Here is a 24357-nt window from a genome sequence, read left to right on the forward strand (position 1 = left end):
TTTCGCACCAAAGTATGTTCATCTCTAGGAGACAGAAGGCGTCTCCTTCCTGAGCGGTATGACGGCTGTGTGGTCCCATGGTGTTTATACTTGCGTACTATTGTTTGTACAGATGAACGTGGTACCTTCAGGCATTTGGAAATTGCTCCCAAGGATGAACCAGACTTGTGATCGCCGATTTGTTTTCTGAGGTCTTGGCTGATTTCTTTTGATTTTCCCATGATGTCAAGCAAAGAGGCACTGAGTTTGAAGATAGGCCTTGAAATACATCCAGAGGTACACCTCCAATTGACTGAAATTATGTCAATTAGCCTATCAGAAACTTCTAAAGCCATGACATAATTTTCTGGAATTTTCCAAGCTGTTTAAAGGCACAGTCAACTTAGTGTATGTAAACTTCTGACCCACTGGAATTGTGATACAGTGAATTCTATGTGAAATAATCTGTCTGTAAACAATTGTTGGTAAAATGACTTGTGTCATGCACAAAGTAGATGTTCTAACCGACTTGGCAAAACTAATTGACTAATTGTGTAGTGGTTGAAAAACGAGTTTTAATGACTCCAACCTAAGTGTATGTAAACTTCTGACTTCATCTGTACACACACACACACACACACACACACACACACACACACACACACACACACACACACACACACACACACACACACACACACACACACACACACACACACACACACACACACACACACACACACACACACACACAGAGAGGCTGGATTCAACTTGATGGGTGATTTGGACAATGCGCCAATTAGAGGACGTTATTTAGCTCGTCTGGTAGGACCGTGTCACTGGGCAGCTCGCGGCTGGGCTTCCCTTTGTAGTCTTTAATGGTTTGTAAGTCCTGCCACATCAGACGAGCGTCGGAGCTGGTGTAGTACGTTTCGATCTTAGTCCTGTATTGACACTTTGCCTGATTGATGGTTTGTATGAGGGCATAGCGTGATTTCTTATAAGCTTCCGGGTCAGAGTCACACTCCTTAAAAGCGGCAGCTCTACCCTTTAGCTCGGTGCGGATGTTGCCTGTAATCCATGGCTTCTGGTTGGGTTATGTACGTACAGTCACTGTGGGGACGACGTCCTCGATGCACTTATTGATGAAGCCAGTGACTGATGTGGTGTACTCCTCAATGCCATTGGAAGAATCCTGGAACATATTCCAGTCTGTGCCAACAAAACAGTCCTATAGCGTAGCATCTGTGTCATCTGACCGCTTCTGTATTGAGCAAGTCACTGTTACTTCCTGCTTTAGCTTTTGCTTGTAAGCAGGAATCAGGAGGATAAAAATATGGTCAGATTCGCCGAATGGAGGGCGGGGGAGAGCTTTGAATGCATCTCGGCTCTGACGCTCGTCGGATGTGGCATGGGCATGAAAACTATTACGGACTACAAAGGGAAACCTATACGCGGGCTGCCCAGTGACGTGAGCCTACCAGACAAGCTAAATGCCTTTTATGCTCGCTTCGAGGCAATCAACACTGAAGCATGCACGAGAGCACCAGCTGTTCTGTATGACTGTGTGTAAACACTCTCGGTAGCCGATGTGAGCAAGACCTATAAACAGGTCAACATTCACAAAGCCGCAGGGCCAGACGGATTAACAGGACGTGTACTCAATGCATGCACGGACCAACTGGCAAGTGTCTTCACTGACATTTTCAACCTCTCCCTGACCAAGTCTGTAATATCAACATGTTTCAAGCAGACCACCATAGTACTAAGCAGATACTAGGCGTGTCAGTTGAAAGTCCATACAATTGTCAAAGATTCCGGTCACCCAAGTCATAGATTGTTTTCTCTGCTACCGCACAGCAAGTGGTACCGGATTGCCAAGTCTAGGACCAAAAGGCTCCTTAACAGCTTCTACCCACAAGCCATAAGACTGCTGAACAATTAATCAAATGGCCACCGGACTATTACATTGACCCCCCCCTCGTATTTGTTTTGTACACTGCTGCTACTCGCTGTTTATTATCTATGCATAGTCACTTCCCCCATAAAAATTTATAAATTACCTCAACTAACCTGTAGCCCCGCACACTGACTCGGTACCGGTACCCCCTGTATATAGCATCCACACTGACTCTGTCTCTGTACCGGTATCCCCTGTATATAGCCTCCACACTGACTCTGTACCGTAACACCCTGTATATAGCCTCCACATTGACTCTGTACCGGTACCCCCTGTATATAGCCTCCACACTGACTCTGTACCGTAACACCCTGTATATAGCCTCCACACTGACTCGGTACCGGTACCCCCTGTATATAGCCTCCACATTTGACTTGGTACCGGTACCCCCTGTATATAGCCTCCACACTGACTCTGTACCGTAACACCCTGTATATAGCCTCCACATTGACTCTGTACCGGTACCCCCTGTATATAACCTCCACATTGACTCTGTACCGGTACCCCCTGTATATAGCCTCCACACTGACTCTGTACCGTAACACCCTGTATATAGCCTCCACACTGACTCTGTACCGTAACACCCTGTATATAGCCTCCACACTGACTCTGTACCGTAACACCCTGTATATAGCCTCCACATTGACTCTGTTCCGGTACCCCCTGTATATAGCCTCCACATTGACTCTGTACCGGTACACCCTGTATATAGCCTCCACGTTGACTCTGTACCGTAACACCCTGTATATAGCCTCCACATTGACTCTGTACCGTAACACCCTGTATATAGCCTCCATATTGACTCTGTACCGGTACCCCCTGTATATAGCCTCCACATTGACTCTGTACCGGTACCCCCTGTAAATAGTCTCCACATTGACTCAGTATATACAGGGAGTCTATTTACTCCCTGTATATAGCCTCCACACTGACTCGGTACCGGTATGCCCTGTATAGAGCCTCGTTATTGTGTTACTTTTTATAATTTTTTCTACTTTAGTCTACTTGGTAAATATTTTCTTAACCCTTCTTGAACTGCACTGTTGGTTAAGGGCTTGTCAGTAAGTATTTCACGGTAGTGTCTACACTTGTTGTATCTGGCGCATGTGACAAATAAAGTTTGATTTGATATGTACAAAATAAGTCACAAACAATGCGAAACAACAAACAAAATAGCACGTTTGGCTGATAAAGCCAATAAAACGTCAGCCCTCCTCTCCGGCGCCATTACTGGATCTGCAGCGTTTAGCGTGAATGCTGTCACTAATGTAATCGAGTTGAATCCCAGCCCTCTTGTTGGTTGTGTATCCCATCTTTGATGTGTGATGAGTGTGTTGCTGTTGTTGTGTCCATCATGCAGGAGTGTGTTGGTTAAGAGGATGTTCAGACCATCAGAGGACGACCTCTCACCTCCGTCCCACAAACAGATCAAAGAGGAAACACACAAGAGAGGTACCAGTCTATATAACCTCTACATAGAGGTACCAGTCTATATAACCTCTACATAGAGGTACCAGTCTATATAACCTCTACAGAGAGGTACCAGTCTATATAACCTCTACATAGAGGTACCAGTCTATATAACCTCTACATAGGTACCAGTCTATATAACCTCTACATAGAGGTACCAGTCTATATAACCTCTACATAGAGGTCCAGTCTATATAACCTCTACATAGAGGTACCAGTCTATATAACCTCTACATAGAGGCCCAGTCTATATAACCTCTACATAGAGGTACCAGTCTATATAACCTCTACATAGAGGTACCAGTCTATATAACCTCTACATAGGTACCAGCCTATATAACCTCTACATAGAGGTACCAGTCTATATAACCTCTACATAGGGGTCCAGTCTATATAACCTCTACATAGATGTACCAGTCTATATACCCTCTACATAGAGGTACCAGTCTATATAACCTCTACATAGAGGTACCAGTCTATATAACCTCTACAGAGAGGTACCAGTCTATATAACCTCTACATAGGTACCAGTCTATATAACCTCTACATAGAGGTATCAGTCTATATAACCTCTACATAGAGGTACCAGTCTATATAACCTCTACATAGAGGTACCAGTCTATATAACCTCTACATAGAGGTACCAGTCTATATAACCTCTACATAGAGGTCCAGTCTATATAACCTCTACATAGAGGTCCAGTCTATATAACCTCTACATAGAAGTACCAGTCTATATAACCTCTACATAGAGGTACCAGTCTATATAACCCTTACATAGAGGTACCAGTCTATATAACCTCTACATAGAGGTCCAGTCTATATAACCTCTACATAGAGGTACCAGTCTATATAACCTCTACATAGAGGTCCAGTCTATATAACCTCTATATAGAGGTACCAGTCTATATAACCTCTACATAGAGGTCCAGTCTATATAACATCTACATAGAGGTACCAGTCTATATATCCTCTACATAGAGGTACCAGTCTATATAACCTCTACATAGAGGTACCAGTCTATATAACCTCTACATAGAGGTACCAGTCTATATAACCTCTACATAGAGGTACCAGTCTATATAACCTCTACATAGAGGTACCAGTCTATATAACCTCTACATAGAGGTACCAGTCTATATAACCTCTACAGAGGTACCAGTCTATATAACCTCTACAGAGGTCCAGTCTATATAACCTCTACATAGAGGTACCAGTCTATATAACCTCTACATAGAGGTACCAGTCTATATAACCTCTACATAGAGGTACCAGTCTATATAACCTCTACAGAGGTACCAGTCTATATAACCTCTACAGAGGTACCAGTCTATATAACCTCTACAGAGGTCCAGTCTATATAACCTCTACATAGAGGTACCTGTCTATATAACCTCTACATAGAGGTACCAGTCTATATAACCTCTACATAGAGGTACCAGTCTATATTATCTCTATATAGAGGTACCAGTCTATATAACCTCTACATAGAGGTACCAGTCTATATAACCTCTACATAGAGGCACCAGTCTATATAACCTCGACATAGAGGTACCAGTCTATATAACCTCTACATAGAGGTACCAGTCTATATAACCTCTACATAGAAGTACCAGTCTATATAACCTCTACATAGAAGTACCAGTCTATATAACCTCTACATAGAAGTACCAGTCTATATAACCTCTATATAGAGGTACCAGTCTATATAACCTCTACATAGGTACCAGTCTATATAACCTCTACAGAGGTCCAGTCTATATAACCTCTACATAGAGGTACCAGTCTATATAGACTCTACAGAGAGGTACCAGTCTATATAACTTCTACAGAGGTACCAGTCTATATAACCTCTACAGAGGTCCAGTCTATATAACCTCTACATAGAGGTACCAGTCTATATAGACTCTACAGAGAGGTACCAGTCTATATAACCTCTACATAGAGGTACCAGTCTATATAACCTCTACATAGGTACCAGTCTATATAGACCCTACAGAGAGGTACCAGTCTATATAACCTCTACAGAGAGGTACCGGTCTATATAACCTCTACAGAGAGGTACCAGTCTATATAACCTCTACATAGAGGTACCAGTCTATATAACCTCTACAGAGAGGTACCGGTCTATATAACCTCTACAGAGAGGTACCAGTCTATATAACCTCTACAGAGAGGTACCGGTCTATATAACCTCCACAGAGGTATCAGTCTATATAACCTCTACAGAGGTACCAGTCTATATAACCTCTACATAGAGGTACCAGTCTATATAACCTCTACATAGAGGTACCAGTCTATATAACCTCTACATAGAGGTACCAGTCTATATAACCTCTACATAGAGGTACCAGTCTATATAACCTCTACATAGAGGTACCAGTCTATATAACCTCTACATAGAGGTACCAGTCTATATAACCTCTACATAGGTACCAGTCTATATAACCTCTACAGAGGTACCAGTCTATATAACCTTTACATAGGTACCAGTCTATATAACCTCTACATAGAGGTACCAGTCTATATAGACTCTACAGAGAGGTACCAGTCTATATAACCTCTACATAGCGGTACCAGTCTATATAACCTCTACATAGGTACCAGTCTATATAGACTCTACAGAGAGGTACCAGTCTATATAACTTCTACAGAGGTACCAGTCTATATAACCTCTACATAGAGGTACCAGTCTATATAGACTCTACAGAGAGGTACCAGTCTATATAACCTCTACATAGAGGTACCAGTCTATATAACCTCTACATAGGCACCAGTCTATATAGACCCTACAGAGAGGTACCAGTCTATATAACCTCTACAGAGAGGTACCGGTCTATATCACCTCTACAGAGAGGTACCGGTCTATATAACCTCCACAGAGGTATCAGTCTATATAACCTCTACAGAGGTACCAGTTTATATAACCTCTACATAGAGGTACCAGTCTATATAACCTCTACATAGAGGTACCAGTCTATATAACCTCTACATAGAGGTACCAGTCTATATAACCTCTACATAGAGGTACCAGTCTATATAACCTCTACATAGAGGTACCAGTCTATATAACCTCTACATAGAGGTACCAGTCTATATAACCTCTACATAGGTACCAGTCTATATAACCTCTACAGAGGTACCAGTCTATATAACCTCTACATAGAGGTACCAGTCTATATAACCTCTACATAGAGGTACCAGTCTATATAACCTCTACATAGAGGTACCAGTCTATATAACCTCTACATAGACGTACCAGTCTATATAACCTCTACATAGAGGTACTAGTCTATATAACCTCTACATAGAGGTACACGTCTATATAACCTCTACATAGAGGTACCAGTCTATATAACCTCTACATAGAGGTACCAGTCTATATAACCTCTACATAGAGGTACCAGTCTATATAACCTCTACATAGAGGTACAAGTCTATATAACCTCTACATAGAGGTACCAGTCTATATAACCTCTACAGAGGTACCAGTCTATATAACCTCTACATAGAGGTACCAGTCTATATAACCTCTACATAGAGGTACCAGTCTATATAACCTCTACAGAGGTACCAGTGTATATAACCTCTACATAGAGGTACCAGTCTATATAACCTCTACATAGAGGTACCAGTCTATATAACATCTACATAGAGGTACCAGTCTATATAACCTCTACATAGAGGTACCATTCTATATACCCTCTACATAGAGGTACCAGTCTATATAACCTCTACATAGAGGTACCAGTCTATATAACCTCTACATAGAGGTCCAGTCTATATAACCTCTAAAGAGGTACCAGTCTATATAACCTCTACATAGAGGTATCAGTCTATATAACCTCTACATAGAGGTACCAGTCTATATAACCTCTACATAGAGGTACCAGTCTATATAACCTCTACATAGGTACCAGTCTATATAGACCCTACAGAGAGGTACCGGTCTATATAACCTCCACAGAGGTATCAGTCTATATAACCTCTACAGAGGTACCAGTCTATATAACCTCTACATAGAGGTACCAGTCTATATAACCTCTACATAGAGGTACCAGTCTATATAACCTCTACATAGAGGTACAAGTCTATATAACCTCTACATAGAGGTACCAGTCTATATAACCTCTACAGAGGTACCAGTCTATATAACCTCTACATAGAGGTACCAGTCTATATAACCTCTACATAGAGGTACCAGTCTATATAACCTCTACATAGAGGTACAAGTCTATATAACCTCTACATAGAGGTACCAGTCTATATAACCTCTACATAGAGGTACCAGTCTATATAACCTCTACATAGAGGTACCAGTCTATATAACCTCTACATAGAGTGACAAGTCTATATAACCTCTATATAGAGGTACCAGTCTATATAACCTCTACAGAGGTACCAGTCTATATAACCTCTACATAGAGGTACCAGTCTATATAACCTCTACATAGGCACCAGTCTATATAGACCCTACAGAGAGGTACCAGTCTATATAACCTCTACAGAGAGACACCGGTCTATATAACCTCTACAGAGAGGTACCGGTCTATATAACCTCCACAGAGGTATCAGTCTATATAACCTCTACAGAGGTACCAGTCTATATAACCTCTACATAGAGGTACCACAGAGGTACTGATACATAGAGGTCCAGTCTATATAACCTCCACAGAGGTACCAGTCTATATAACCTCTACATAGAGGTATCAGTCTATATAACCTCTACATAGAGGTACCAGTCTATATAACCTCTACATAGAGGTACCAGTCTATATAGACCCTACAGAGGTATCAGTCTATATAACCTCTACAGAGGTACCAGTCTATATAACCTCTACAGAGAGGTACCAGTCTATATAGACTCTACAGAGAGGTACCAGTCTATATAACCTCTATATAGAGGTACCAGTCTATATAACCTCTACATAGAGGTACCAGTCTATATAACCTCTACATAGAGGTACCAGTCTATATACCCTCCACATAGAGGTACCAGTCTATATAACCTCTACAGAGGTACCAGTCTATATAGACCCTACAGAGAGGTACCGGTCTATATAACCTCCACAGAGGTATCAGTCTATATAACCTCTACAGAGGTACCAGTCTATATAACCTCTACATAGAGGTACCAGTCTATATAACCTCTACATAGAGGTACCAGTCTATATAACCTCTACATAGAGGTACCAGTCTATATAACCTCTACATAGAGGTACCAGTCTATATAACCTCTACATAGGTACCAGTCTATATAGACCCTACAGAGAGGTACCGGTCTATATAACCTCCACAGAGGTATCAGTCTATATAACCTCTACAGAGGTACCAGTCTATATAACCTCTACATAGAGGTACCAGTCTATATAACCTCTACATAGAGGTACCAGTCTATATAACCTCTACATAGAGGTACAAGTCTATATAACCTCTACATAGAGGTACCAGTCTATATAACCTCTACAGAGGTACCAGTCTATATAACCTCTACATAGAGGTACCAGTCTATATAACCTCTACATAGAGGTACCAGTCTATATAACCTCTACATAGAGGTACAAGTCTATATAACCTCTACATAGAGGTACCAGTCTATATAACCTCTACATAGAGGTACCAGTCTATATAACCTCTACATAGAGGTACCAGTCTATATAACCTCTACATAGAGTGACAAGTCTATATAACCTCTATATAGAGGTACCAGTCTATATAACCTCTACAGAGGTACCAGTCTATATAACCTCTACATAGAGGTACCAGTCTATATAACCTCTACATAGGCACCAGTCTATATAGACCCTACAGAGAGGTACCAGTCTATATAACCTCTACAGAGAGACACCGGTCTATATAACCTCTACAGAGAGGTACCGGTCTATATAACCTCCACAGAGGTATCAGTCTATATAACCTCTACAGAGGTACCAGTCTATATAACCTCTACATAGAGGTACCACAGAGGTACTGATACATAGAGGTCCAGTCTATATAACCTCTAAAGAGGTACCAGTCTATATAACCTCTACATAGAGGTATCAGTCTATATAACCTCTACATAGAGGTACCAGTCTATATAACCTCTACATAGAGGTACCAGTCTATATAGACCCTACAGAGGTATCAGTCTATATAACCTCTACAGAGGTACCAGTCTATATAACCTCTACAGAGAGGTACCAGTCTATATAGACTCTACAGAGAGGTACCAGTCTATATAACCTCTATATAGAGGTACCAGTCTATATAACCTCTACATAGAGGTACCAGTCTATATAACCTCTACATAGAGGTACCAGTCTATATACCCTCCACATAGAGGTACCAGTCTATATAACCTCTACAGAGGTACCAGTCTATATAACCTCTACAGAGGTACAAGTCTATATAACCTCTACAGAGGTACAAGTCTATATAATATCCTACTATAGGAGCGCTGCTTCACAGACAAGCCAAAACAACTTCAGAGGCATAACATCCTGACTGTGTCCATCTCTCCACAGTCCTGCTCTATGTGAGGAAGGAGTCAGATGAGGTGTTTGATGCTCTGATGCTGAAGTCTCCAACCCTGAGAGGCCTGATGGACGCAGTGAGTATCTCTAAAAAATAGATGTTTTAGGGTATTGTTGCTTTATTCAATCAGATTAGATTCAGCAGGGCAGCCAGATTAAGAGGAGGCAAAGTGGAAAGGGAGGAGTTGGGGAGGAAAGCCCTGTTTCTGGGGTTAGACCACCTGACCAGAGGGCCTCCACCAGTTAGTTAGTATCTATCATCTGGATGATCCAGGTTAACCTCTCTGGAATTGGTAAACAGCATCCACAGCTTGTTCGTTCAATCTCAATAACATTGTCCTTCATTCACAGATATCAGAGAAATATGGAGTTCCCACTGAGAGGATAGCCAAGATCTACAAGAAAAGCAAAAAAGGGTGAGAATGGAATTCAGTTGAACACGGCATTAAAATGGAATTCTGTTGAACACGGCATTAGAATGGAATTCTGTTGAACACGCATTAGAATGGAATTCTGTTGAACACGGCATTAGAATGGAATTCTGTTGAACACGGCATTAGAATGGAATTCTGTTGAACACGGCATTAGAATGGAATTCTGTTGAACACGGCATTAGAATGGAATTCTGTTGAACACGGCATTAGAATGGAATTCTATTGAACACGGCATTAGAATGGAATTCTGTTGAACACGGCATTAGAATGGAATTCTGTTGAACACGGCATTAGAATGGAATTCTGTTGAACACGGCATTAGAATGGAATTCTGTTGAACACGGCATTAGAATGGAATTCTGTTGAACACGGCATTAGAATGGAATTCTGTTGAACACGGCATTAAAATGGAATTCTGTTGAACACGGCATTAGAATGGAATTCTGTTGAACACGGCATTAGAATGGAATTCTGTTGAACACGGCATTAGAATGGAATTCTGTTGAACACGGCACTAGAATGGAATTCTGTTGAACACGGCATTAGAATGGAATTCTGTTGAACACGGCATTAGAATGGAATTCTGTTGAACACGGCATTAGAATGGAGTTCAGTTGATCACGGCATCAACATGGAATTCTATTGAGCACGACATTAGAATGTAATTCTGAGCACATAATTCAACTGAATTCTATTGAGCACGACATCAAAATGGAATTCTATTGCACACGACAGTAGAATGGAATTCCATTGAACACGGCATCAGAATGGAATTCTATTGAGCACGGCATCAGAATGGAATTCCATTGAACACGGCATCAGAATGGAATTCTGTTGAACACGGCATTAGAATGGAGTTCAGTTGATCACGGCATCAACATGGAATTCTATTGAGCACGACATTAGAATGTAATTCTGAGCACATAATTCAACTGAATTCTATTGAGCACGACATCAAAATGGAATTCTATTGCACACGCCAGTAGAATGGAATTCCATTGAACACGGCATCAGAATGGAATTCTATTGAGCACGGCATCAGAATGGAATTCTATTGAGCACGGCATCAGAATGGAATTCCATTGAACACGGCATCAGAATGGAATTCTATTGAGCACGGCATCAGAATGGAATTCTATTGAGCACGACATCAGAATGGAATTCTATTGAACACGACAGTAGAATGGAATTCCATTGATCACGCGTTAGAACGGAATTCTATTGAGCACGGCATCAACATGGAATTCTATTTAGCATGGCAATAGAATGTATTTTTATTGAGGACATAAATAGAACGGAATTCTATTGAACACGGCATCGGAATGGAATTCTATTGAACACGGCATCGGAATGTAATTCTATTGAACACAACATTGGAATGGAATTCTGTTGAACACGGCATTAGAATGGAATTCTATTGAACACGGCATTAGAATGGAATTCTATTGAACACGGCATTAGAATGGATTTCTATTGAACACGGCAATAGAATGGAATTCTATTGAACACGGATTTAGAATGGAATTCTATTGAACACGGCATCCGAATGGAAATATATTTAAAACCGCATTAGAATTGAATTCTATTGAACACGGCATTAGAATGGAATTCTATTGAACACGGCATTAGAATGGAATTCTGTTGAACAAGGCATTAGAATGGAATTCTGTTGAACACGGCATTAGAATGGAATTCTGTTGAACACGGCACTAGAATGGAATTCTGTTGAACACGGCATTAGAATGGAATTCTGTTGAACACGGCATTAGAATGGAATTCTGTTGAACACGGCATTAGAATGGAGTTCAGTTGATCACGGCATCAACATGGAATTCTATTGAGCACGACATTAGAATGTAATTCTGAGCACATAATTCAACTGAATTCTATTGAGCACGACATCAAAATGGAATTCTATTGCACACGACAGTAGAATGGAATTCCATTGAACACGGCATCAGAATGGAATTCTATTGAGCACGGCATCAGAATGGAATTCCATTGAACACGGCATCAGAATGGAATTCTGTTGAACACGGCATTAGAATGGAGTTCAGTTGATCACGGCATCAACATGGAATTCTATTGAGCACGACATTAGAATGTAATTCTGAGCACATAATTCAACTGAATTCTATTGAGCACGACATCAAAATGGAATTCTATTGCACACGCCAGTAGAATGGAATTCCATTGAACACGGCATCAGAATGGAATTCTATTGAGCACGGCATCAGAATGGAATTCTATTGAGCACGGCATCAGAATGGAATTCCATTGAACACGGCATCAGAATGGAATTCTATTGAGCACGGCATCAGAATGGAATTCTATTGAGCACGACATCAGAATGGAATTCTATTGAACACGACAGTAGAATGGAATTCCATTGATCACGCGTTAGAATGTAATTCTATTGAACACGGCATCGGAATGCAATTCTATTGAACACAACATTGGAATGGAATTCTGTTGAACACGGCATTAGAATGGAATTCTATTGAACACGGCATCAGAATGGAATTCTATTGAGCACGACATCAGAATGGAATTCTATTGAACACGACAGTAGAATGGAATTCCATTGATCACGCGTTAGAACGGAATTCTATTGAGCACGGCATCAACATGGAATTCTATTTAGCATGGCAATAGAATGTATTTTTATTGAGGACATAAATAGAACGGAATTCTATTGAACACGGCATCGGAATGTAATTCTATTGAACACGGCATCGGAATGTAATTCTATTGAACACAACATTGGAATGGAATTCTGTTGAACACGGCATTAGAATGGAATTCTATTGAACACGGCATTAGAATGGAATTCTATTGAACACGGCATTAGAATGGATTTCTATTGAACACGGCAATAGAATGGAATTTTATTGAACACGGATTTAGAATGGAATTCTATTGAACACGGCATCGGAATGGAATTCTATTGAACACGGCATCGGAATGTAATTCTATTGAACACAACATTGGAATGGAATTCTGTTGAACACGGCATTAGAATGGAATTCTATTGAACACGGCATTAGAATGGAATTCTATTGAACACGGCATTAGAATGGATTTCTATTGAACACGGCAATAGAATGGAATTCTATTGAACACGGATTTAGAATGGAATTCTATTGAACACGGCATCCGAATGGAAATATATTTAAAACCGCATTAGAATTGAATTCTATTGAACACGGCATTAGAATGGAATTCTATTGAACACGGCATTAGAATGGAATTCTGTTGAACAAGGCATTAGAATGGAATTCTGTTGAACACGGCATTAGAATGGAATTCTGTTGAACACGGCACTAGAATGGAATTCTGTTGAACACGGCATTAGAATGGAATTCTGTTGAACACGGCATTAGAATGGAATTCTGTTGAACACGGCATTAGAATGGAGTTCAGTTGATCACGGCATCAACATGGAATTCTATTGAGCACGACATTAGAATGTAATTCTGAGCACATAATTCAACTGAATTCTATTGAGCACGACATCAAAATGGAATTCTATTGCACACGACAGTAGAATGGAATTCCATTGAACACGGCATCAGAATGGAATTCTATTGAGCACGGCATCAGAATGGAATTCCATTGAACACGGCATCAGAATGGAATTCTGTTGAACACGGCATTAGAATGGAGTTCAGTTGATCACGGCATCAACATGGAATTCTATTGAGCACGACATTAGAATGTAATTCTGAGCACATAATTCAACTGAATTCTATTGAGCACGACATCAAAATGGAATTCTATTGCACACGCCAGTAGAATGGAATTCCATTGAACACGGCATCAGAATGGAATTCTATTGAGCACGGCATCAGAATGGAATTCTATTGAGCACGGCATCAGAATGGAATTCCATTGAACACGGCATCAGAATGGAATTCTATTGAGCACGGCATCAGAATGGAATTCTATTGAGCACGACATCAGAATGGAATTCTATTGAACACGACAGTAGAATGGAATTCCATTGATCACGCGTTAGAATGTAATTCTATTGAACACGGCATCGGAATGCAATTCTATTGAACACAACATTGGAATGGAATTCTGTTGAACACGGCATTAGAATGGAATTCTATTGAACACGGCATCAGAATGGAATTCTATTGAGCACGACATCAGAATGGAATTCTATTGAACACGACAGTAGAATGGAATTCCATTGATCACGCGTTAGAACGGAATTCTATTGAGCACGGCATCAACATGGAATTCTATTTAGCATGGCAATAGAATGTATTTTTATTGAGGACATAAATAGAACGGAATTCTATTGAACACGGCATCGGAATGTAATTCTATTGAACACGGCATCGGAATGTAATTCTATTGAACACAACATTGGAATGGAATTCTGTTGAACACGGCATTAGAATGGAATTCTATTGAACACGGCATTAGAATGGAATTCTATTGAACACGGCATTAGAATGGATTTCTATTGAACACGGCAATAGAATGGAATTTTATTGAACACGGATTTAGAATGGAATTCTATTGAACACGGCATCCGAATGGAAATATATTTAAAACCGCATTAGAATTGAATTGTATTGAACACGGCATCGGAATGGAATTCTATTGAACACGGCATCGGAATGTAATTCTATTGAACACAACATTGGAATGGAATTCTGTTGAACACGGCATTAGAATGGAATTCTATTGAACACGGCATTAGAATGGAATTCTATTGAACACGGCATTAGAATGGATTTCTATTGAACACGGCAATAGAATGGAATTCTATTGAACACGGATTTAGAATGGAATTCTATTGAACACGGCATCCGAATGGAAATATATTTAAAACCGCATTAGAATTGAATTCTATTGAACACGGCATTAGAATGGAATTCTATTGAACACGGCATTAGAATGGATTTCTATTGAACACGGCAATAGAATGGAATTCTATTGAACACGGATTTAGAATGGAATTCTATTGAACACGGCATCCGAATGGAAATATATTTAAAACCGCATTAGAATTGAATTCTATTGAACACGGCATTAGAATGGAATTCTATTGAACACGGCATTAGAATGGAATTCTGTTGAACAAGGCATTAGAATGGAATTCTGTTGAACACGGCATTAGAATGGAATTCTGTTGAACACGGCACTAGAATGGAATTCTGTTGAACACGGCATTAGAATGGAATTCTGTTGAACACGGCATTAGAATGGAATTCTGTTGAACACGGCATTAGAATGGAGTTCAGTTGATCACGGCATCAACATGGAATTCTATTGAGCACGACATTAGAATGTAATTCTGAGCACATAATTCAACTGAATTCTATTGAGCACGACATCAAAATGGAATTCTATTGCACACGACAGTAGAATGGAATTCCATTGAACACGGCATCAGAATGGAATTCTATTGAGCACGGCATCAGAATGGAATTCCATTGAACACGGCATCAGAATGGAATTCTGTTGAACACGGCATTAGAATGGAGTTCAGTTGATCACGGCATCAACATGGAATTCTATTGAGCACGACATTAGAATGTAATTCTGAGCACATAATTCAACTGAATTCTATTGAGCACGACATCAAAATGGAATTCTATTGCACACGCCAGTAGAATGGAATTCCATTGAACACGGCATCAGAATGGAATTCTATTGAGCACGGCATCAGAATGGAATTCTATTGAGCACGGCATCAGAATGGAATTCCATTGAACACGGCATCAGAATGGAATTCTATTGAGCACGGCATCAGAATGGAATTCTATTGAGCACGACATCAGAATGGAATTCTATTGAACACGACAGTAGAATGGAATTCCATTGATCACGCGTTAGAATGTAATTCTATTGAACACGGCATCGGAATGCAATTCTATTGAACACAACATTGGAATGGAATTCTGTTGAACACGGCATTAGAATGGAATTCTATTGAACACGGCATCAGAATGGAATTCTATTGAGCACGACATCAGAATGGAATTCTATTGAACACGACAGTAGAATGGAATTCCATTGATCACGCGTTAGAACGGAATTCTATTGAGCACGGCATCAACATGGAATTCTATTTAGCATGGCAATAGAATGTATTTTTATTGAGGACATAAATAGAACGGAATTCTATTGAACACGGCATCGGAATGTAATTCTATTGAACACGGCATCGGAATGTAATTCTATTGAACACAACATTGGAATGGAATTCTGTTGAACACGGCATTAGAATGGAATTCTATTGAACACGGCATTAGAATGGAATTCTATTGAACACGGCATTAGAATGGATTTCTATTGAACACGGCAATAGAATGGAATTTTATTGAACACGGATTTAGAATGGAATTCTATTGAACACGGCATCCGAATGGAAATATATTTAAAACCGCATTAGAATTGAATTGTATTGAACACGGCATCGGAATGGAATTCTATTGAACACGGCATCGGAATGTAATTCTATTGAACACAACATTGGAATGGAATTCTGTTGAACACGGCATTAGAATGGAATTCTATTGAACACGGCATTAGAATGGAATTCTATTGAACACGGCATTAGAATGGATTTCTATTGAACACGGCAATAGAATGGAATTCTATTGAACACGGATTTAGAATGGAATTCTATTGAACACGGCATCCGAATGGAAATATATTTAAAACCGCATTAGAATTGAATTCTATTGAACACGGCATTAGAATGGAATTCTATTGAACACGGCATTAGAATGGAATTCTATTGAACACGGCATTAGAATGGAATTCTGTTGAACAAGGCATTAGAATGGAATTCTGTTGAACACGGCATTAGAATGGAATTCTGTTGAACACGACACTAGAATGGAATTCTGTTGAACACGGCATTAGAATGGAATTCTGTTGAACACGGCATTAGAATGGAATTCTGTTGAACACGGCATTAGAATGGAGTTCAGTTGATCACGGCATCAACATGGAATTCTATTGAGCACGACATTAGAATGTAATTCTGAGCACATAATTCAACTGAATTCTATTGAGCACGACATCAAAATGGAATTCTATTGCACACGACAGTAGAATGGAATTCCATTGAACACGGCATCAGAATGGAATTCTATTGAGCACGGCATCAGAATGGAATTCCATTGAACACGGCATCAGAATGGAATTCTGTTGAACACGGCATTAGAATGGAGTTCAGTTGATCACGGCATCAACATGGAATTCTATTGAGCACGACATTAGAATGTAATTCTGAGCACATAATTCAACTGAATTCTATTGAGCACGACATCAAAATGGAATTCTATTGCACACGCCAGTAGAATGGAATTCCATTGAACACGGCATCAGAATGGAATTCTATTGAGCACGGCATCAGAATGGAATTCTATTGAGCACGGCATCAGAATGGAATTCCATTGAACACGGCATCAGAATGGAATTCTATTGAGCACGGCATCAGAATGGAATTCTATTGAGCACGACATCAGAATGGAATTCTATTGAACACGACAGTAGAATGGAATTCCATTGATCACGCGTTAGAATGGAATTCTATTGAACACGGCATCGGAATGTAATTCTATTGAACTTAACATTGGAATGGAATTCTGTTGAACACGGCATTAGAATGGAATTCTATTGAACACGGCATTAGAATGGAATTCTATTGAACACGGCATTAGAATGGATTTCTATTGAACACGGCAATAGAATGGAATTCTATTGAACACGGATTTAGAATGGAATTCTATTGAACACGGCATCCGAATGGAAATATATTTAAAACCGCATTAGAATTGAATTCTATTGAACACGGCATTAGAATGGAATTCTATTGAACACGGCATTAGAATGGAATTCTGTTGAACAAGGCATTAGAATGGAATTCTGTTGAACACGGCATTCGAATGGAATTCTGTTGAACACGGCATTAGAATGGAATTCTGTTGAACACGGCATTAGAATGGAATTCTGTTGAACACGGCATTAGAATGGAATTCTGTTGAACACGGCATTAGAATGGAATTCTGTTGAACAGGGCATTAGAATGGAATTCTGTTGAACACGGCATTAGAATGGAATTCTGTTGAACACGGCATTAGAATGGAATTCTGTTGAACACGGCATTAGAATGGAGTTCAGTTGATCACGGCATCAACATGGAATTCTATTGAGCACGACATTAGAATGTAATTCTGAGCACATAATTCAACTGAATTCTATTGAGCACGACATCAAAATGGAATTCTATTGCACACGACAGTAGAATGGAATTCCATTGAACACGGCATCAGAATGGAATTCTATTGAGCACGGCATCAGAATGGAATTCTATTGAGCACGACATCAGAATGGAATTCTATTGAACACGACAGTAGAATGGAATTCCATTGATCACGCGTTAGAACGGAATTCTATTGAGCACGGCATCAACATGGAATTCTATTTAGCATGGCATTAGAATGTAATTTTATTGAGGACATAAATAGAACGGAATTCTATTGAACACGGCATCGGAATGGAATTCTATTGAACACGGCATCGGAATGTAATTCTATTGAACACAACATTGGAATGGAATTCTGTTGAACACGGCATTAGAATGGAATTCTATTGAACACGGCATTAGAATGGAAATCTATTGAATACGGCATTAGAATGGATTTCTATTGAACACGGCAATAGAATGGAATTCTATTGAACACGGATTTAGAATGGAATTCTATTGAACACGGCATCCGAATGGAAATATATTTAAAACCGCATTAGAATTGAATTCTGTTGAACACGGCATTAGAATGGAATTCTATTGAACACGGCATTAGAATGGAATTCTGTTGAACAAGGCATCAGAATGGAATTTTATTGAGCATTGCATCATAACTGAATTCTATTGAACACATCATTAGAATGGAATTCTATTGAGCATGGCATTAGAATGGAATTCTATTGAGCACATAATTACAACGGAATTCTATTGAACACGGCATTAGAATGGAATTCTATTGAACACTGCATCAAAATGGAATTCTATTGAGGACATAATTAGAATGGAATTCTATTGAGCACGGCATCATAATGGGATTCTATTGAGCACGGCATTAGAATGGAATTCTATTGAACACGGCATTAGAATGGAATTTTATTGAACACAGCATCGGAGTGTAATTCTATTGAACACAACATCGGAATGGAATTCTATTGAACACTGCATCAGAATGGAATTCTATTGAACACGGCATTAGAATGGAATTCTATTGAACACCGCAGTAGAATGGATTTCTATTGAACACGGCAATAGAATGGAATTCTATTGAACACGGATTTAGAATGGAATTCTATTGAACACGGCATCCGAATGGAAATATATTGAAAACCGCATTAGAATTGAATTCTATTGAACACGGCATTAGAATGGAATTCTATTGAACACGGCATTAGAATGGAATTCTGTTGAACACGGCATTAGAATGGAATTCTTTTGAACACGGCATTAACATGGAATTCTATTGAGCACGGCATTATAATGGAATTCTCAGCACATAATTAAACTTAATTCTTTTGAACACGGCATCAGAATGGAATTTTATTGAGCATTGCATCAGAATGGAATTCTATTGAACACATTAGAATGGAATTCGGTTGAGCACGGCATTAGAATGGAATTCTATTGAGCACATAATTAGAACGGATTTCTGTTGAACACGGCATTAGAATTGAATTCTATTGAACACGGCATTAGAATGGAATTCTATTGAACACTGCATCAAAATGGAATACTATTGAGGACATAATTAGAACGGAATTATTTTGAGCACATAATTAGAATGGAATTCTATTGAACACGGCATCAGAATGGAATTTTATTGAGCACGGCATCAGAATGGAATTATGTTGAGCACAGCATCAGAATGGAATTCTTTTGAGCACATAATTAGAACTGAATTATATTGAACACGGCATCAGAATGGATTTTTTTGGAGCATGGCATCAGAATGGAATTCTATTGAACACGGCATTAGAATGGAATTATGTTGAGCACAGCATCAGAATGGAATTCTTTTGAGCACATAATTAGAACTGAATTATATTGAACACGGCATCAGAATGGAATTCTATTGAGCACGGCATCAGAATGGAATTTTATTGAGCATGGCATTAGAATGGAATTCTATTGAACACGGCATCAGAATGGAATTCTATTGAACACGGCATCAGAATGGAATTCTATTGAGCACGGCATCAGAATGGAATTCTATTGAGCACGGCATCAGAATGGAATTTTATTGAGCATGGCATCAGAATGGAATTCTATTGAACACGGCATCAGAATGGAATTCCATTGAACACGGCATCAGAATGGAATTCCATTGAACACAGCATCAGAATGGAATTCTGTTGTGCACGGCATCAGAATGGAATTCTGTTGAGCACGGCACCAGAATGGATTTCTATTGAACATGGCATTAGAATGGAAACCTAAGATGGCGCCGAAGAACATGGCTGACGTTTTACATTCTCCCAACCAATTGTGCTATTTTGTTGTTATTTTTTGCGTTTTGTCTAAATTATTTTTTAACATATTCTGTACATAATGTTGCTGCTACCGTCTCTTATGACCAAAAATAACTTCTGGACATCAGAAAAGAGATTACTTACCGCAGACTGGAAAAAACTTTTTCCTTTAACGAGTCCGACGAGAAGAATACCCTGCTTTCACTGGAACAGGCCCAGAACCACACCGTTTGCGTGAAGAAAAGACACCGGAAAAGGGGCCGCAGATCGGGCAGCCTCCTGAGAATCCGGAGGCGAGCGAGTAAACTCCCACTGCCTTCCGTTCTTCTTGCTAACGTGCAATCATTGGAAAATAAAATTGATGACTTACGATTAAGATTAGCCTACCAAAGGGACATTAAAAACTGTAACATCTTATGTTTCACCGAGACGTGGCTGAACGAAGATATGGACAATAAATAGCTTGCAGGATTTTCCATGCACCGGCAGAACAGAGACGCTACCTCTGGTAAGACGAGGGGTGGGGGTGTGTGTCTTTTTGTCAATAACAGCTGGTGCGTGATGTCTAATATTAAAAAAGTTTCGAGGTATTGCTCACCTGAGGTAGAGTACCTTTTGATAAGCTGTAGACCACACTATCTACCAAGAGAGTTCTCATCTGTATTATTCGTTGCCGTCTATTTACCACCATAGAACGAAGCTGGAACTAAGACCGCACTCAACCAACTCTATAAGGTCATAAGCAAAGAAGAAAATGCTCATCCAGAAGCTTCGCTCCTAATGGCAGGGGACTTTAACGCAGGCAAACTTAAATCAGTTTTACCACATTTTTATCAGCATGTCACATGTGCAACCAGGGGAAAAAAATCCTAGACCAACTTTACTCCACACACAGATATGCATACAAAGCTCTCCCCCGCCCTCCATTTGTCAAATCTGACCATAATTCTGTCCTCCTGCTTTCAAGCAAAAATTAAAGCAGGAAGTACCAGTGACTCGCTCAAAACGGAACTGGTCAGATGACACGGATGCTACACTACAGGACTATTTTGCTAGCACAGACTGGAATATGTTCCGGGATTCATCCAATGGCATTGAGGAGTACACCAAGTCAGTCATCGGCTTCATCAATAAGTGCATCGATGAAGAAGTCTCCACAGTGACCGCACGTACATATCCCCACCAGGATCCATGGATTACAGGCAACATCCGCATCGAGCTAAAGGCTAGAGCTGCTGCTTTCAAGGAGCGGGAGACTAATTTGGACGTTTACAAGAAATCCCGCTATGCCCTCATACGAACCATTAAACAATACAGGATTAAAATTGAATCCTACTACACCGGCTCTGATGCTCGTTGGATCTCAATCGCAATCACATTTCCTTTTCTCACCTGAACAAAAGGAACACCTATGTGAGAATGCTGTTCATTGACTACAGCTCAGCGTTCAACACCATAGTGCCCACGAAGCTCATCACTAATCTAAGGACCCTGGGACTAAACACCTCCTTCTGCAACTGGATCCTGGACTTCCTGACGGGCCGCCCCCAGGTGGTAAGGGTAGGCAACAACACGTCTGCCACGCTGATCCTTAACACTGGGGCCTCTCAGGGGTGTGTACTTAGTCCCCTCCTGTATTCCCTGTTTACCCACGACTGTGTGGCCAAACACGACTCTAACACCATCATTAAGTTTGCTGACAATACAACAGTGGTAGGCCTGATTAGCGACAACGATGAGACGGCCTACAATCGTGGCCAAAAGTTTTGATAATGACACAAATATTAATTTCCACAAAGTTTGCTGCTTCAGGATCTTTAGATATTTTTGTCAGATGTTACTATGGAATACAGAAGTATAATTACAAGCATTTCATAAGTGTCAAAGGCTTTTATTGACAATTACATGAAGTTGATGCAAAGAGTCAATTTTTGCAGTGTTGACCCTTCTTTTTCAAGACCTCTGCAATCCGCCCTAGCATGCTGTCAATTAACTTCTGGGCCACATCCTGACTGATTGCAGCCCAGTCTTGCATAATCAATGCTTGGAGTTTGTCAGAATTTGTGGGTTTTTGTTTGTCCACCCGCGTCTTGAGGATTGACCAAAAGTTCTCACTGGGATTAAGGTCTGGGGAGTTTCCTGGCCATGGACCCAACATATCAATGTTTTGTTCTCCGAGCCACTTAGTTATCACTTTTGCCTTATGGCAAGGTGCTCCATCATGCTGGAAAAGGCATTGTTCGACACCAAACTGTTCTTGGATGGTTGGGAGAAGTTGCTCTCAAAGGATGTGTTGATACCATTCTTTATTCATGGCTATGTTCTTAGGCAAAATTGTGAGTGAGCCCACTCCCTTGGCTGAAAAGCAATCCCACACATGAATGGTCTCAGGATGCTTTACTGTTGGCATGATACAGGACTGATGGTAGCGCTCACCTTGTCTTCTCCGGACAAGCTTTTGTCCGGATGACCCAAACAATTGGAAAGGGGATTCATCAGAGAAAATGACTTTACCCCAGTCCTCAGCAGTCCAATCCCTCTACCTTTTGCAGAATATCAGTCTGTGCCTGATGTTTTTCCTGGAGAGAAGTGGCTTCTTTGCTGCCCTTCTTGACACCAGGCCATCCTCCAAAAGTCTTCGCCTCACTGTGCGTGCAGATGCACTCACACCTGCCTGCTGCCATTCCCGAGCAAGCTCTGTACTGGTGGTGCCCCGATCCCGCAGCTGAATAAACTTTAGGAGACGGTCCTGGCGCTTGCTGGACTTTCTTGGGCGCCCTGAAGCCTTCTTCACAACAATTGAACCGCTCTCCTTGAAGTTCTTGATGATCAGATAAGTGGTTGATTTATGTGCAATCTTACTGGCAGCAATATCTTTGCCTGTGAAGCCCTTTTTGTGCAAAGCAATGATGACGGCACGTGCTTCCTTGCAGGTAACCATGGCTGACAGAGGAAGAACAATGATTCCAAGCACCACCCTCCTTTTGAAGCTTCCAGTCTGTTATTCGAACTCAATCAGCATGACAGAGTGATCTCCAGCCTTGTCCTCGTCAATACTCACACCTGTGTTAACGAGAGAATCACTGACATGATGTCAGCTGGTCCTTTTGTGGCAGGGCTGAAATGCAGTGGAAATGTTTTTGGGGGATTCAGTTCATTTGCATGGTAAAGAGGGACTTTGCAATTAATTGCAATTCATCTGATCACCCCTCATAACATTCTGGAGTATATGCAAATTGCCATCATATAAACTGAGGCAGCAGACTTTGTGAAAATTAATATTTGTGTCATTCTCAAAACTTTTGGCCACAACTGTATAGGGAGGTCAGAGAACTGGCAGTGTGGTGCCAGGACAACAACCTCTCCCTCAATGTGAGCAAGACAAAGGAGATGATCGTGGACTACAGGAAAAGGCGGGCCGAACAGGCCCCCATTAACATCGACGGGGCTGTAGTGGAGCGGGTCGAGAGTT

At 40.3% G+C, this 24357-nt stretch overlaps 1 protein-coding gene across 1 annotated transcript in view; it reads left to right on the top strand.

The window, feature by feature from the left end:
• Positions 1 to 24357, top strand: part of grhl2b (grainyhead-like transcription factor 2b) — a 115054-nt gene that overhangs the window by 83654 nt on the left and 7043 nt on the right. Inside the window, exons 13-15 of the mRNA XM_071374382.1 lie at positions 3300 to 3391; positions 9916 to 10001; positions 10276 to 10340. Coding sequence (XP_071230483.1) covers positions 3300 to 3391; positions 9916 to 10001; positions 10276 to 10340 — 243 coding nt within the window. The remainder of the gene's footprint in view (positions 1 to 3299; positions 3392 to 9915; positions 10002 to 10275; positions 10341 to 24357) is intronic.

This window comes from Salvelinus alpinus, chromosome 29, assembly GCF_045679555.1.
Source record: "Salvelinus alpinus chromosome 29, SLU_Salpinus.1, whole genome shotgun sequence".
In the NCBI taxonomy this organism is placed as follows: Eukaryota; Metazoa; Chordata; class Actinopteri; order Salmoniformes; family Salmonidae; genus Salvelinus; species Salvelinus alpinus.